Below are 17407 nucleotides of genomic sequence, written 5' to 3' on the forward strand. Positions count from 1 at the left end.
TAAGACAACAGCAAGAAGAAGCAGATCTGAAGTAGCAAACAAGGCAGCTGATGGTATCTTGCTCATAGAGTGTGTCCTGTCTGCTAAAAAGGTCATTATAGTAAATTGCACTAGATTAGAACACCCACTTGGTGATGAGACTACTTAGCAACAGGGTGGCTCCAGGTGAACAAAATTTTTAATTAAATTATGGGCATCTGTCCAGAGCATTGAAGACAAAAGGCTCAGACCTGGTGGGCAAATCCTATCCTGAACTGATAATAAATTGTGTGCTTCTCCACACTGAACATGAATTTCATATGTTAAACTATCAACAATGTAATTGTCGAAACATTGATTTGGGAAATCTGACTTTTTTTCTTGCAGGTTTGCTCAGTTTTTCTTGTGCCCTCTGTTTGATGAAAGCTGCAAAGACAGAGAAGTGAATGCTGTTGATTCTGAGCATGAGAAGAATTTAATGAATGATGCTTGGAGACTATTTCAGCTGGAAAAGGCTACTGGAAATCCCAATCACCCCTTCAGTAAATTTGGAACAGGTATTTAATCTTCCATTACATTTGCACATGATCTGCTTTCGATTGGGGAGTCCCTTTAAACTGTGCTGTTCTGGGAGGCTCCAAGGCATTATTTTATATTGGAAAAAATATATTATGAAGCAGAATGCCTTGTATGGCTGGAAGAATGGATCACTTTGGAAAAAGCAGATTTATTAGACCTGGAGGGCTTTAACAACAGGTATGGATAGCATGCCTACCTTGCATATGAGAAGATTAAAGTCAGAGCTGCCGCCCAATTAAGTACTTCTGGGGAGAAATACATGAGGACTTGAAAAAAATGCTTAAAATCCCACTAATGAAAAAACCAGAGGCTTACCTATTAGGGAAAGAAATACTGAAATCGAAAAAAAGAATTTTCTTATATGCAACCACCGCAGCTAGAATAGTAATAGCACCTAAATGGAAAGCTAAAGAATTCCCTACCAAGGAGGAATGGATTCTCAAATTAAATGAATATTTAAAATTGGCTAAACTAACAGCATCCATACGACAGCAGTCAAATCAAAAACTGAAAAATGAACGGCAATGCTTTGATGACTATATGGCAAAATACTGCTCCAAAAAAGACATGCTAATATGCTTAGACTAAGAATGTAAATGCATCAAAACAATAAATTATCAGTGACATATGTATGTATATAGAGAAAATAAAAACAACCAGAATGCAGTGATAAGGGTAAAATTGATTCTAGAGAAGACGAGTAGTGGTGGAGGGAAGTTAAACAGGGTGGTGGGTTCATTTTATTTTGTTTATGTTCTTTTTCTTCTTCTTTTTTGGATATTGTATAATGATTTAATGTATAATGATTTAATGTTTCTTTTCTGTTATGTTTTTTTCCCTCTTTTTCTCTTAAATTGTATGATGGAATTTTTTATTTTTTTTTAAGAATGTGTTAAAATAAAAACATGTTGTATGGAAATTATTTGATGATGTAGCCTTTACACATGGTGGTTTACTGCATTTGATTCACCTTTAAAAGCAGCTGAGAATGTGTCACATTTATTTAACAGAATTTATATACCAGTTGATAATTACAAAGCCTATAAGTGGCTTACAAGAAGTATTAAAATTACCAATAAAAATCAGTTTAAGAATAAATACTGTAATTAAAAACATTTAAAAGATAATTAAAATTAACAGTAGACTGAAGAGAGATTAAAGCATGTCAACATCTACGTGGATGGGCTTGCGTAAACAAAAATGTTTTAAGCAGATCATAAAAGAGTACTTAGGTAGAGAGTTTCAAAGTGTGAGTGCTGCCACACTAGAAGAAATATTTCTTTATAAGTGTGGAAAAAGTATTATATAGCTGTACTGGTGGAAGAAACCTCTCTCAGCACTGCTTCTTAAACCAGAAAACAAAGCAATTCCTGAGAAATTTTCCAGAAAGATATTGTGGTTGATGCCACAGTAAAGTTCAGATGAATCAGTGTGTTTCACTTCCCTTATTTCTTTTTCAGCATAGATCATCCACCCTTTTGATTGAAATGTGCTTTGAATCTGTGATAGCAGAGGGTTTAAGTCTGGTTAAGTGAGAGCAGCATGCAAGCTCTCACTCCTAAGGTTTTATTCCGTCCGTTTATTACAGCGGTATTACCTTTGGTGAACATGTTAGGTTTAAAATGGTGGCAGCAAGATCCCTTTCTGATAATGGTCACTTTTTGTCTTAAACATGACTTCGAAAACTCTTATTTTCAAATGTAGTTGTAGTCTTTAAAAAAGAAAACAGAAGCTTAAAGAGTTATAGCAGCACCAGATACTCTGCCATGTGAAGTGCAGATGTTGAGTCAGATTCCACTAACCTAGTGTGCTAGCGGAAGCCAGTGCAAGGACTCCAATTAGTACAACAGGGCTTTCCTCCCCCTCCACAACCCCCAAATCTGCTCTGGAGGGTCAGAATAACAGGGCATGGGGAGGGGAAGAAAGGGGGGATCATTCTGTCTGGCAAAGCAATCAGGAAAGTGCAATGTTGAATTATTCTGTAAGGATGGCAATTCACAATGAAAGTGTACGGAGACCTGAACTACTGTGCATTCATCATAAATTGAATAAGACCATTTGTTTATGTATCTTGAATGGTTTTTCTTATTCGTGCTTGTCTGTATTCATTACTACTATTTGTGAATTGAGCTGATCATTCTTTAAATCCCTGTTCTCGTTATTTTTAGAACATTATCTTCACCTCACTTATTTTATGATTTCTTGCATTAAGCTTGTTTTCATAACTACATTTCATCAACCCAGAATGCTGTGTTTTAGCTTTATTTTGCATAGCAGCAATGTTAGAGTCAGCTTACTGGAAATTAGAAACTCTAGTCTTGATTTTCCTTTTTCACTGCCAAAAAAAGTGAAGTAATTTAGAAAATTATTATTGATTAATAAGAACTGGGAGATAGACACTGGCAGGCAGCCCATTTGAAGTTGCCACATGATGTCAAGTGAGTGACATCCACCCTGACTTAAACCACAGTTTCCTAAGTCAGGTATCGTGGGGAAACTGTTTTAATTATCCCGAAAGTCTTATCTAAGGCCAAGGGTGGGAGGAGGAAGCGCTTGAGCTAACTGCTCATTTCTACTCCAACAAACCATGCTTTGTTGACTCAATAACACTATATCTGACGCTGGCCTGAACATGTCCATGAACTATGAGGATATACACTGCATTTGTTGTTAGGCACAACACTAATTGTATGATTAACATACCTGTATTTCTGCTCTACACAACCTTTATATTATGAATATCAGAATAGGATTTGCCTGTTATCTTATTAAGCAAAACCCATCAAATTAGTGAAAATGTATAAAAAAGGGTCTAATTTATTCTGGAGGTGCCACGAGATGGAGGGAACCCTGATCCATATGTGGTGGTCATGTAAATATGCTGGAGAGTATTGGGAAATGATCCACACAGAATTAAATAAGATTTTAAAACTCACGTTTCTCAAAAAGCCAGGGGCCTTTCTATTAGGGATAATAGGTGATGATATTCCAATTCCAAAAAAGGCACTCAGTATTTTTCTGTACACAACCGCTGCAGCTAGAACAGTATATGCGAAAAAACGGAAAGAAGAGGAGATACCCACGATGGAAATTTGGCAAAACAGATTGATAGTTTCACAGTCATGGTTACTAATGCTGTGTATTCTAAGGAATAAGGATGAGATAAAGATAAGAGTGGAGGTGTTTTGGAGATTATTTTAGAGGGTAAAATATACAATTTAATCTACAAGTAGGAGTTGACATATGAGCAGCAGATAACATCAAAACAGGAAGACTTGAAATGATAATGGTGAAATATCAGGATATGCAGTAGATCAAGATTTCCCTACAATGTCACAGAGAGATGGATTGGGAAGTCTTAGGAAAAGAGATAAGTGATGGAAACTGTACGATGTGTGTATAAAAGCTGTTAAAATTGTGCAAATAAAAGTTTAGAAAAAGGATTTGTAGAAGCAATCCCTTGAGAACACAATTCCAGATTTCAATTCTCCTAACTCCAAGCTATTCAAGCTGAGCCACAAATGGTCTTGCTGAAATCATGAAAGCAGGAAATCCGATAAACATCTTGCACTCGATAGAAGTACCATCATGTGATAGAAATATAAATAGGATTTGCATGCACAATGCCCATCATTTGTTGTTATGAGAATAAAGTGAGGGGGTGCGGAGAACCATGTATGCCACCTGAGCTCATTGGAGGAAATGAAGAGTATAAATGTAGTAGTAATATAAAACAATCGAGATGCTGTAATCTGTTTGAGGGATATGTGCAGTATCGCCTCTTGTGATTGCAGGGATTAACAGTTTTTACAGAACTGAGCACATTTACCCAGTCATGGCTCTTATTGTAACACATCCTTCTTTTTATTTATGTACTGTAGGAAGCAAATTCACTTTGGAAACTAGACCAAACCAAGAAGGAATAGATGTAAGACAAGAGTTATTGAAGTTTCACTCCACTTATTATTCATCAAATTTAATGGCTGTTTGTGTTCTAGGACGAGGTAAGAAACTTTTTGGGAGCTACTTTTAATATATAATCAATTTACAATGGATTAGCACTGGAACTTAACTCTGTGTGGGTGTGTAAAGAATGCAACCACTCTCCAAATCCACAGGTCTACCTTAAATCTGTAGCATTTCTAATATCTACACTTATTAATTTGTAGGATGACTTAAAAAAAAATTATAGGAAGGGATGTATGTACTCTGCAGATTTGTAGTAGAAGAAAAAGATTGTGTGTCTGCTGCAGAATTTGTCATTCTGAAAATGTCTGTTTTTATATAATGTATATGTTTCTAGCCCTAGTATTTTCTTATAGATGAATCTTAAAATATAAACATGCAGTGATGTTCCAGAACTCAGAACATGGAGGGCAGGCTTCAGTGGCATGCATTTCCTAACATGCTCCAATCTCCGTATCTTTCTTAGTCTCACTGCTTTCTGCCTCCCAGTCAAGACTCCATAGTTTTAATTCCTTAGGAAGATACTTACTGTACACAGAATACATTGTGCTGCATCAACAGTACATAGACAGATTTTATTCTGGGCACAGAATTTTTATATTGAAGAATGTGTAAAATGCATACAGATTTTAGATACTGACTTTTCTTAAGACTGTGCTTATCAAGGCTTTCTCTAAAAGGAGCAATCAAGGATAACATCTGTGAAACTTTTGACCATGCGTAACTTTCTTTTCCTCCCAAATATGTGCATACAGAATCTTTAGATGAGCTAACAGGTTTGGTAGTGAAGCTATTCTCTGAAGTAGAGAACAAAAACGTTCCATTACCAGAATTCCCTGAACATCCTTTCCAGGAAGAACATCTCAGGGTGGGTTTATTGCATTGTGACTTCTTTTAAAATAAGTTTTATGTTGTGTTTTTAAGCAAGACCAGAAAACTACTGTGATAAGTTGAGTAGCGTCATAGCACATCAGAATTACTTGTACAGCAAGACAAATGTATGTTGGCTGGAAAAGGTGTGGGTGTAGGTGTAATCGGTCCCTTCCTGAAACTTCACTAATTGTTCTGCTAGAAAATGCAGTTGAGCAATATTAATTTTATGTTATGGCCTAAGCATGAAATGGGCATATGTGTAATGAACTGTGGGTGGTGGATTTGAGAAGAAAAGTAGCCTTGTAAAGGCAAAATACTGGGTTCAGTTTAAATCTGATTTATTTTGCTTTTTTGTTTGTTTCACAGCAACTTTACCAAGTGGTACCTATCAAAGACATTAGAAATCTTTACGTCACGTTTCCAATACCAGATCTTCAGAAGTACTATAAATCAAACCCTGGCCATTATCTTGGCCATCTTATTGGTCATGAAGGTCCAGGAAGTCTTCTATCAGAACTCAAAGCTAAAGGTAAGGTGTGCAGTGAGTTGACATTGAAACCTTGGGGCAATTGCTTCCCTACAGCTCAGCCCCTGAAAAGTAGGAGTGAAGTAAACAAAATCCAAGTTGCAGTTGTAATATTTCAAACAATCCCGCATTATATTACTGATGCTCTTTTTGGTTTTTCCTATCAATGGCTCAGTACTTCTTATATGAAAGATTATAAGGGATCTCATTTGTATGCAGTATATCCCCTCTCGCCAGTATTCCATCAACAGGATGACTGTTTGTGATGCTCAGGACATGTTTACCAATGTGTAGCATATGTCCCCCTTGCTCTCAAAATGCCCCATTTGGGGGCCTGCACCAGCTTCAACTCCAGCTCCACCAGGAGTGGCAAGGGGGCACAGGCATATTGCCAACTGAGCTGGGGATGGGGACTTGGACTGACATAGCCTAGCTGCATTAGGAATCTTCTGAATTCTAAACTGCTCATTGCAGAAGATCTTTACAAAGGATTGCCCCCAATGCACTTAGATTTTGTCTGCATGCAATGTCTTTCTGTCATTTGGTTCTTTCATAGTATTTATTTAGTTTCATAGACCAGTGTTTCCCAACCGGTGTTCCGCGGCACACGAGTGTGCCGTGAGACGTTGCCTCGTGTGCCGCGAGATGCCTGGAGGGAGGCGGGCGAGTCGGGCGGCGAGAGGTGGGGCGGCGGCGGCGAGGAGAGGCCGCGCCTCCTGCTGCTGCCTGGCGCTCCTCCTCGCAGCCGGCAGCGCTGCCTGGGCGCCTCCGCGTGACTCTGCCTCGCTGGGTTTGGTCTCCCAGCAGAGAAGGGTCACACGCGCCCCTCCCTCCCTCCCTCAGCCTGCGCGGAGGGAGAGCCAGAGAGAGGCATCGCTCCTGCGCGGCGGGAGAGGGAGCAGCCGGAGCGATGCCCCAAACGAACGCATGGGACCGGAGGGGAAATCCTCTCCGAGGTGGATTGAGCGCAGCTGAGAGAAGCCTTTCGAGGAGCTGCCGTGTCCCCTGGAAACCCCCTTCCCAGCTCTGCCTCAGCCGCCGCCGCCTCAGTTGCCGCCGTCCCTCAGTCCCTCGCTCTGCTGCCTCCTCCCACCCCCAAAGCTTGGAGGTTCCCCAGCAAGGGGGAGGGAAAAAACTTTCACTTTTGTGCATCCCTCCCGGCGTGACGCTGCGCGCTGACGTCATGGGGCGGGGCTTTAATGGTGGTGTGCCGCGAGATTTTTTTTCAGTAAACAGGTGTGCCGTTGCCCAAAAACGTTTGGGAAACACTGTCATAGACGTTAACCAAAGACATATACAGTGGAACCTTGGGTTACATATGCTTCCGGTTACAGACTCCGCTAACCCAGAAATAGTACCTCAGGTTAAGAACTTTGCTTCAGGATGTGAACAGAAATCGCGCGGCGGCAGCGGGAGGTCCCATTAGCTAAAGTGGTACCTTAGGTTAAGAATGATTTCAGGTTAAGAACGGACCTCCGAAACGAGTTAAGTTCTTAACCCGAGGTACCACTGTACCTTCTAATTTTGTTTGTGTGCATGAACAACATAACTAAGAAAAAATAAACTATTGTGTGTGAGTTTTAAATATATTCTATTTCACAGGCTGGGTAAATACCCTGGTTGGAGGACAAAAAGAAGGTGCTAGAGGTTTCATGTTTTTCATCATAAATGTTGACCTCACAGAAGAAGGACTTTGTAAGTGGATCCCTTCTTTTATTCTGTGGAGTTTGGACTTGGAGCACATTGATCTAAGTGGGCTACTCTAAGTAGACTTTTTTTACATCTCCCAAAGTGAGAAATAATCTGATGGAAATCCATACTATAATAGCTAGGTCAGGGACAAATGAATTGGCTTCAAACTAAGTTCCCCATCAAATGCAAAAATGTAGAGATAAGAACAACCTCACTGGCAAACATTTGTAATTTTAAGATTGTAGGTGGGGTTTTTTAGAGGGTTGAACAAATGATCTATGTGCTCATTCTTAATTCTACAGATTTGAAAATTGTTTTCCTGCATCTGAATACTGCTAGTGTTCGCCCAAATATGAGGAAAGTTCTTAGCCCATCTAATTCTGTTGAAATTATCAGGAAGCTAGTTGGAGGATTCCTAATTGTATATAAAACTAAGCCAAATTATGGCTTGCCACAAGGAAGCAAATGTGGGTTCTCAGAGATAAGATAGTGGTTGTTTTCTTTTCCTCTAGTGCTACTCCTACTACATGGTTTGCCTTAGCATTACATCTGATCCTGGGCTTATGCTTTATTTTGCTCAAAACAAGCCATGAGCTGGGGGCAAGGTTTGTTCTATGGTTTTGCCACTCGTAGTTTGTGCAGGGAAAATAAAACATGAACCTGGATTCAGACATAAAGCTCAGCCATTATGTTTGGACATAATGCTAAGGTCACAGCAGCATAGCAGCAGCAGCAGGATCAGAGGAGGAGCAAAGTGGCCACAATCTTCTATCTTTGGTTGCTCACAATGAGCCATGGTTTGGTTTTGTGTTACGTGCAAATTGGGCCTCTGTTAAGATCATAACTGATCAGCAAGTTTATCTCTCTGGAAATTATTTGTATATCTAAAGGTATCATGTGCATGTTGTTTGCTTGATACTCTATATACTTTTACATTAGTCAAATAGATGTGTGAATACTGCATACATTCGGTTTGTACAACTTTGTATTAGTTTAGCCTCTGTCAGACTGAGCTAGTTTTAAGTATAAGGGCTGAACTGGAAGATTGATGGTCGGCAATGCAGTCCCAACCATATCTGCTCAGCAGTAAGTCCTGCTGAATTCAATGGGGCTTACTCTCAGTTAAGTGGGGATAGAATAGCAGCCCTAAATGGCTCACCCACTGGAGCAAATAGATCGGGGAAGGGCATCGGAGAAAAGGGTTTCAAACATCCCCGTCTTCAAAGTGCATGCATGGGGCTGCTGATTCGTTTTTTAAAAGCCTTGTACATGCACACAGGAGATTCTAATTGCAGATCTCTTGTGTCATATCTAGTCTTGGCCCTAAGAAAACTAAAAATGTTCACTTTGTGTTTCCCTGAGAAATTGCTTATGCATGCAATATTTTATCTTTTTCTTGAAAGTACACGTGGAGGATATTATCTTGCACATGTTTCAGTATATACAAAAACTACGTACAGAAGGACCTCAAGAGTGGGTTTTCCAAGAATGTAAGGTATGATAATTGCAACATATTTGAGGTTTTCTTTCAAGTAGTTTTAGAGATTCACACCGGATCTTCTCTTATTTTAGATACCTTAATTAGAAATAGATTGCATCTGTTAAATTTTCTTGTTTTTAAAATTAATTTATGAACTTATAAACAAACACATGACCTACCTAAAATGATGCTATATTTAATAATCCATAACTTTATAAACATAAATTCATCTTATAGAAGATTAAAATTATTATAACTTCCATTTTCTTTAAATCTGCTTAGTTAAGTTCCTAATGTTCTTGAATGCAATCAATTAGTTTCTAATGCTTTTGAATGCAGTTTATTACATACATTGTTTACTTTGCCCTAAATGCTTTGTAATAACTTAAAGCGGTTTTCACTTATTCTCTTATGTTTGCCTGCATTCATTAAACCACAGTGCATTTATTCAATTGATTGCTAACTTCAGAAAACAAATAAAATTTATGTCCAAGCTTCATTTCCCATTATCGTTTAAAAATACCATTCTTACCCATTGTTTACAATATGAAGAGTGGCATTGCAGAATAACTTAATTTTATTTCTTGTTTTAGGATTTAAATGCTGTAGCCTTCAGGTTTAAAGATAAGGAAAGACCCCGGGGTTATACATCAAAAGTTGCAGGGGTTCTTCACGTAAGTTACAAAATTGGACTGAATTTAATGCTGAAATATTTCTCAACATTTCTGAAATGTGTCAAAAGTTGGGCATCAATGTCATTAGGTTGGGGTAAAGCACAAAAAAATTATGCATGTATAGTGATAAATTACTATGTCCAAGATGAGTATTGCAGGCCAAAAGATGTTGGTATGGCACACAATTACACTATAAAGTGGTAGTGACAGCTAATTGTCTCCTCACTTAATAACTCCATGGAAAGACTAGTTACCAAGTGTGGACTGGGACCCTGACTGGTGCTGGATATAGCTGAATAATTTGCACTGTTTCCTTCCAAGCATAACTGAACTGATTATCTGTATATTGATTAATCAGTATGACTTTTACAATGCACAAGCATGCTTACTGGTTAAATGATCTTTCCTGTACCAGGCGTTCTTAGGGCCTGGTCCTAAACATATGGTATTGTCTTATTTATCTGTAGACCTGTTAGGTTTTAGTGTCTTCACATCTAAAGAGCCTTGGTGACTTAGATCGAAGGCAGACTCACCAAAGGTTCCAGTTTGCAAAACAACCTTGGAGAAATCTTTGCTTCTACACTCTTTTTTATTTCCAGAATGAATTCATAAGTACTGAATTCTTTGCTTTTTGCTGGGGGGAGGGGGAGGGGGAGAAGATAGCTTTCTGTTAGAATTTCTGAAAGTAGGGGTTTTTTTAGATACTGCTACATGAACATGTTTATGTTGCTTCCATTCACTTTGAAAACATCCTCCAGGGGTCAGCATTTGCTTCTTTTTATCCCTTATAATATCAACAATTTAGTACAGGTAGCTTTTTTTTTATTAGCTGTGTACCTAAATGACTGATTCTTTCTGTACTATGGGTGACATCTAACATTAGTCATAACTCTGAGAAGATCTATTGATTTCAGTGAGTCTACTCCAAGTGTTACTTAGAGTGATAGCCAACTATCATAGTAACTATAATTTATCACTTTAGTATTATGCATAATGTCTTCAGTTTAAACTAAAAATATCATATTTTTATTGTAGTACTATCCTATAGAAGAAGTTCTTGCTGCAGAATATTTACTTGAAGAATTTAGGCCTGATTTAATAGAAATGGTATTGGATAAATTAAGACCTGAAAATGTCCGGTAAGCTATATTGTCATATTTACGTAACTAATGTGTAGTTCTTTTGAATTATCATACGATGTTGATAGACTTCATTGAAACTTCACACCCCACTGACTCTTCTGGATGCTTTCACACAAGGGCTCAATTGAAACAATCCTCCAACCCATAGGTGAAGAAACGAAAGGAACAGCAGGCATGCTCTTCCCCTCTAGCATGATGCTTTTCTTTCTGTTTTCTATTTATTGTAACTATAGTTTGCCACATTGGCAAACTGGTCAGTGCTTGCCCTTGAAATCAGAATCTGAAAATGAGATTCGAATTAGGTATCTGATTCTGGTTGTGGCAGGTTGAGGGGCATAGATGACACAAATTGATTATTTGGGAAACTGTAAAGATGATAGTTGCTGCAGAATCGGGACTGAGAGGGAACTTGTGCTTGTAGGATTAACTGGACTGAGCTCAATGCTTCTACTTAAGGAAAACACACTCTTCTTTGTGCAGCTTTTCTTGAGAATCACAGTGGTTCATCATGATTTTTACCTGTGATTGTAAGCTCACCCCAAGTTTGCACTTGGCCCACATACAGGGTCCATGTCAGCAGACACCCCTGACTGCTGCTTAATTCATAGTAATGTATTGACTTGCTCTGTATTTGTCATATGATTTGTAAAACAAGATTGTTGCAGCGGAGTGGAAACACAGTTGTCCACTGGCAACAGAGAGGTTTTTATTAGTGGCAGGTAACCTCTTCCTGCTATTTTCAATACGATAGACTTTCATACTTGGTGTACATAATTGACTTTTTTTTTTTTTTTTTTTTTGCTGAAGCCATGGTTCTCTGCCAGTGTATGCTAGAAACACTGAGATAAGCAGTGTTCTCTCATTGCCAGTGACAGAATTGTTACCATAGTAACTAATTTCAAAGGGAAATAAAGCTTCCCTCATACTATTGTATTGTGCCTTGTAGTCATACATAGTGTGAAAGAAGGCCGAGTGGGGTGCTTCATTTACAGCACAGAATCTTCCATCTTGAGATATTATTTGGCAGCCAAGGACAAGGTTAAAATGAAAAATTGCTAGTTATTTCTGTCTCTGATTCAACCCTATCCTTTGTTTTTAAGGTTATGTTTGTACTAAATGTTCAGACTGATTAAGTGTTCCATGTATCCAACTGTCCTATAGTTTTCTAATTAACTACGAGTTGGCTCTGAGGGGCTAGAACAGGATTGATAGTAAATGTTTTCTCTCGCATATAATTGGCCAGAGAGATGATAATTACTCTTGCTATTCTGCATTATTTCTCCTTACTTACCCCCCCCAAGCATTTCTTTAAAATTCTAGACTATTTGAAGCCTGGAAAACTGTTAAAACTAATTGGAAACAGTTGTTAAAATGTTGCAGAGAGCATGATCACAAAAGTATGTTGTAGTTTTACCCATGGATGACATTTGCATGGTCTTTTCCTTTGCTTCAAATTTCTGTTTAGAAATGGTAGAAAATGAATTTAGGAGCACCTTGGGTGTGTTATATATGCTCTTAATTGCTGGGAATCTTTTCAAATATTCTGTTAACGTCTTTTTTTAAATACTTGTCATGAGAGCTAGAAATACTTTATTTTAGTGAAATTTTTAGTGAAATTTTGCATAGCTGCAAAAAGCAAACTGAGCTTAATATATTAAATCCTGTAAAATACATCCCCTTATACGCAAGTTCAGTGTATAATCTGTGTGTGTGTGTGTGTGTGTGTGTATGTGTGTGTATGTGTATATATATGTGTGTGTGTGTGTGTGTGTGTGTATATATATATATATATATATATATATATATATATAATATCTTTTATGACAAGGGGTCGTTTAACATAGCCATTTTGATATGGATAAATGTTGCTTTTTGTTTTACTGACAGGAGGATTACATGGAAAAATAGAATAGGACATATAGAATTTACAGTATTAATAACAGAATCTTTGAACTTAGTGACCAAGCAGAATTATTTGAATAGTATTTTGGGGCGGGGACGGGGGAGGTAATATGTTTGCTTACTTACTATGTTTTGGTTTTATTTTTTAGGGTTGCAATAGTTTCTAAGTCTTTTGAAGGAAAAACTGATAGAACAGAAAAATGGTATGGAACCCAGTACAAGCAAGAGGCAATTTCTGATGAAGTCATTAAGGTGTGGTGAGAAAGTTGGTGGTAAACTGAATATGTAACCAGTATTTTCACACTTCTTACAATCAGGGCGGAGGAAGGGAGGCGGTGGGGGCGGTCCCAGGGTGTCGCCATTGGAGGGGTGACAAAATGCTGGGCGGCACTCACTGCGGGGCCTGCAGCACACCCAAGGCAGGTGTCTCTCCTGGGAGTGATGTGGTGGCTTGAGTGCCCGCAGGCTCTGCACTGCCCCAAATGGTCCGCCCGCCACCTTCCCCTCAGCTGTAGGGTGGCTGAGTGGGAGAAGGCAGGCAGACTCCTCGGAGGCCCCGCGGAGCGTCCTGCCCTGGGTCGCCCCACCCCTGTGGGTGGCTGGCCCGCCCCCGTGGGCGGATGGCCTCGCCCCTGGGCACAGGGCACGTGTGCTGCCCCAGGCGCCCGATCGGCTTGCTCCGCCACTGCTTACAATAAAGTTTATTTTGTGTTGTTTACAAAAGCAACTAATACTGTTGCTTGTATAAGTGTGTCACATTGGTGTCAGTTAATTTCAACTGGTGTTATGGGGGGAAATAGATTTCACTTCAAAATGTGAACCAAATCCTTGAACATCTCTTTGTGGTGCAGCCAGTACTATACATGTTGGACCCTTAAAACACCTCCCCCCCCCCAAAAAAAAATCCTGATTAATAAGCTTTAGCGAGAGAGAAACTATGTATGTGCAGAGCACCTAGCTGAACATACAGCTATGATCACACACGCAGCTGTGTTTGGAGGATTTGTGTAATATTTTCACATATTGCTAAGAGTGAAAACCAGCTGCTCACATGGTGATACATATTGCAGAAAGCATTTCTTAGTAGTTCTACACAGTGGTTAGAGCATGCACTCTAGCCCTCAGTCAGTGCTATGTTCTAAGTGTTTATGGAACATAGTTAAAAGCAAACTTAAATGGTATTATGTGAACTGCAAGGAATCATACAGATTAAATAATTTGAAACATTAGTAATAATTAATTTTGAAGAAGCATGATTCATCAGAGGTCGATAATCCTTCATAGAGCAGCACAATTGCAGCACAATTTTTTTTAACCCACCCACTGGATAATAACAAAACTATCCTCTTGTTTGCACATTGAATGTAGAAATGGCAAAATGCTGACCTCAATGGGAAATTCAAGCTGCCAATGAAGAATGAATTTATCCCTACTAACTTTGAAATTGTACCTTTAGAGAAGGATGCACCACAGTACCCTACTCTTATCAAGGTAAGCATATGGATTTAATAGTTGTGGGTGGAATTTCGGGAATATGTACCATTCTTTCCTGAATTGCTTTTGAAAGATTAAGGTCATTGAGTAGGCTGCTTATAATATGAACAGTATTGTAAGAATAGATTGTAAAAATGAATGAAAATTGGATCTTTATTTTAAGAGGTGACTAGCTCCTATCCAGTTGGCTTTTTGCCCCGTATACAAAGTATATAAACCTTCACATAGTGGTGGAAGTGAGTTCAAGTTGCGGAGTTAGGAGATGAACTCCTAATGGGTCATCCCAATATCAGGTAAGCCCAGACCCTGCCATACCTGTCTCTTCTTTTCAGACTTACCTGGCAGTGGTGCAATCAAACGGCGTATGGATTTAGTGTTCATACCAGCAAAAGTCCCACAGGGCTTAGAGGTCCTCCTTCCATCTCAGAAATGTTAGCATATAAGCATGTGTTTAGACAGCACAAGGGAACATCGTAGGGAATAGGTCTGCATCACTGTGTGCTTAATTGGGGTGGGGTTGAGAAATTTGGGCTCTGTTAAACCCTGTGGGACTGCACCCAAACTCAGATGGCCTGGCTCTGTATGTTTAAAGAATATAAACAGATAAAAATGATAAAAATACAGTTTGTAATTTAATAATAATAATAATAATAATAATAATAATAATAATAATAATAATAATATAAAATGTATGTTTTCTTAAACTCAGGACACTGCTATGTGCAAGCTATGGTTCAAGCAAGATGACAAATTTTTCCTTCCCAAAGCTTGTCTCAACTTTGAATTTTTCAGGTATGCATGCATTCTTGTCTTTAAAATTTATCATTCTAAGCAGAGTCATTCAAGAAAACATTTTATCATTCTAGACATGCTTGGGGCTGCTACAGTGGAATAACTGAGATTGTCGGTTCCCACTTATTGCTGCAATCCAGCATTATGGATGTGCAACAGTGTGCAAAGGTTTTGTGCTGGCTGAAAAGTATTGTCCACGTTCCAGAGGAGCAACCATGTTAATCTGTTGCAGCACAAGCAACAAAGTCTTTTAGCATCTTAATTTGTTACTGTTAAAGTGCCACTAGAGTGTTTTAAACATAATCCAAGAGCTGTTAATGACTCTCCTCCTTCACCACACTCCTACACCAAACATACCTCTGGTGATAGAGCTTCACAGCACAGAGAATATATGCACAGAAACATGCTTCCACACATGTATGGCTATATCCAAGCCATGGGTGTTTGTTTGTTTGTTTGATTAATTCATTCCTCAAAGGAAAGTAGCTTTCAGTCTATTCAGCGGAGCAGTCCCTCAGCTTTATGATCCCGATGAGTGCCTTGTTTGACCTGGACAAGTCCACTTTTATACAACTTTGGTACCATTCTACTATCCTTATTTAACCCCTAAAGTTATTTTTGTGTGTGCTAGGAGCATCTGATTTTGGAGGAAGGTTTTTTTTTTAAAGTAAGATTTGTCCAAGAAGTAGAATGTAGGACTGTTGTATTTGTCAGAAACTGGTATGATAGCAGGAATTAGTATTGTAGTATTGTAGAGCCATAATACACATGCATTTTGTGTCCTACCATATTCTGTGGAAGAATCACTTCTTGAGCCTTTGCAGCACTTCAAGCTGCATCCTAAAAAAGCAAAAGTGGGAATTGTAGTCCAAAAACAACTGGAGACCCAAGTTTGGGAAACCCTGCTCTAGCCTCCCACCATTGTTTTATCCCCTGCTGTCTCCGTGTGTTAGGGAATATCAATGAGGCCAGTGGATCCAGCTCCATGTACAGTCATATGGAGGGAAATAAATGAACAGGGCTTCATTCTCCTCTCCCTTCAAATGTCCAGAACAATTTTAGAACTGCACTTTAATGCTTTTGATTTTAAAAACATTCTTTAGCACACAAAATAATTCATCTTTGTTTTGGTCTGTCTCAGCTTGGGAGCTTTGAGACCAGTTAATATGCAACAAGTAATAAAATAAATATATTTAGCATTCTGTGAACCCATAATCACCATTGCGGTTCTGCATAAACTACGCTTCAGGTCTTGCCTCCTTCCCACCAGACCTCTGGGCCAGATAATACTGTTGCATCTCTGCATTGGCTGTGCTTGAATCATTAAATCATTTCCAGTGCAGTACAACTGATCACCCGCAGAGGTCTCCCTTTGTATCTAGTGATGATGAATTACTCAATTTGAAATTGGGATTTGCTAATATTGCTGATAATATTCACCCCATCAGATAATAGCTCTCACATACCCCAATTTGGAAACTCTGTTGCACTCTTGATTCAATGTCACTGGGATCTCAAGAGGGCCCAAGCACACCTTTCTAATCACCATCCCTAGAGTATAAACTTACTTGTAATGTTAGCAACAACCAGGGTGCCTTTCTACAAAACCTCCGTTTTCTGTCGTGTCTGGAATGTGGTGTGTAGTTTTCCCAAAGCAGCTGAACGTTCAGACAGAAAATATATGTTCCAGAGCTTCTTATGAGCTAAATATGCTCATAAGCCTGATAATTTCTCAGTGTAATGCTGCTCAATTCATAAGGAAGGCTGAGCATTATGAGCTGGGGATATTTGTATAGACCAGTTAAAAACTTACTTTGGTGAAATTGCTTGGTTCTGAAGTCAAATTTCCTGTTAAAGTTGAAGCATACTTAACATTTTACAGCACTGAAAATGAAATTTAAGATAAAACCAAGTAAGTTAGGTTTTTACACTTAATATAATTGCTAGCTAATTTCATGGTCCCATTTTGATTTTTGAGGAAGCATGTGAACTGCAGTACTGCTTAGTTTTGTAAGAGAGTTTATAGATAGAAACTTGGGTGGTTATGTATCTTGAAATGATAATTCCTATATTAAGTAAAATGCAGTCATCCCCCCAAACTTCTTTATCTTCTGATGGGTTTTGTATTGAAAAGGTTTTAAAAATGAGGTCTCAGCCTTTTCTGATTATGTTGTTTCTGCTTGTGATGGGTCTCTACAATAATAGCCTTGAGATAAGATGTATATGAAAATGCAACATTGTCCAGTGAGTTTTAACATATATTGAGGCCGCATACATTTCTGGGAGCAAGCCCAGTGAAACTTAACTT

At 38.7% G+C, this 17407-nt stretch overlaps 1 protein-coding gene across 14 annotated transcripts in view; it reads left to right on the top strand.

The window, feature by feature from the left end:
* Positions 1-17407, top strand: part of IDE (insulin degrading enzyme) — a 58122-nt gene that overhangs the window by 16192 nt on the left and 24523 nt on the right. For all 14 annotated transcript variants that reach the window (XM_083505830.1, XM_083505825.1, XM_083505832.1 and 11 more), the window contains exons 4-14: positions 367-536; positions 4440-4562; positions 5280-5392; positions 5764-5926; positions 7526-7618; positions 9019-9110; positions 9689-9769; positions 10805-10908; positions 12963-13065; positions 14182-14304; positions 15017-15099. In XM_083505830.1, the coding sequence (XP_083361956.1) occupies positions 367-536; positions 4440-4562; positions 5280-5392; positions 5764-5926; positions 7526-7618; positions 9019-9110; positions 9689-9769; positions 10805-10908; positions 12963-13065; positions 14182-14304; positions 15017-15099 (1248 nt within the window). The remainder of the gene's footprint in view (positions 1-366; positions 537-4439; positions 4563-5279; positions 5393-5763; positions 5927-7525; positions 7619-9018; positions 9111-9688; positions 9770-10804; positions 10909-12962; positions 13066-14181; positions 14305-15016; positions 15100-17407) is intronic.

Source organism: Podarcis liolepis (genome assembly GCF_965112155.1).
Source record: "Podarcis liolepis genome assembly, chromosome: 5".
Taxonomy (NCBI): Eukaryota; Metazoa; Chordata; class Lepidosauria; order Squamata; family Lacertidae; genus Podarcis; species Podarcis liolepis.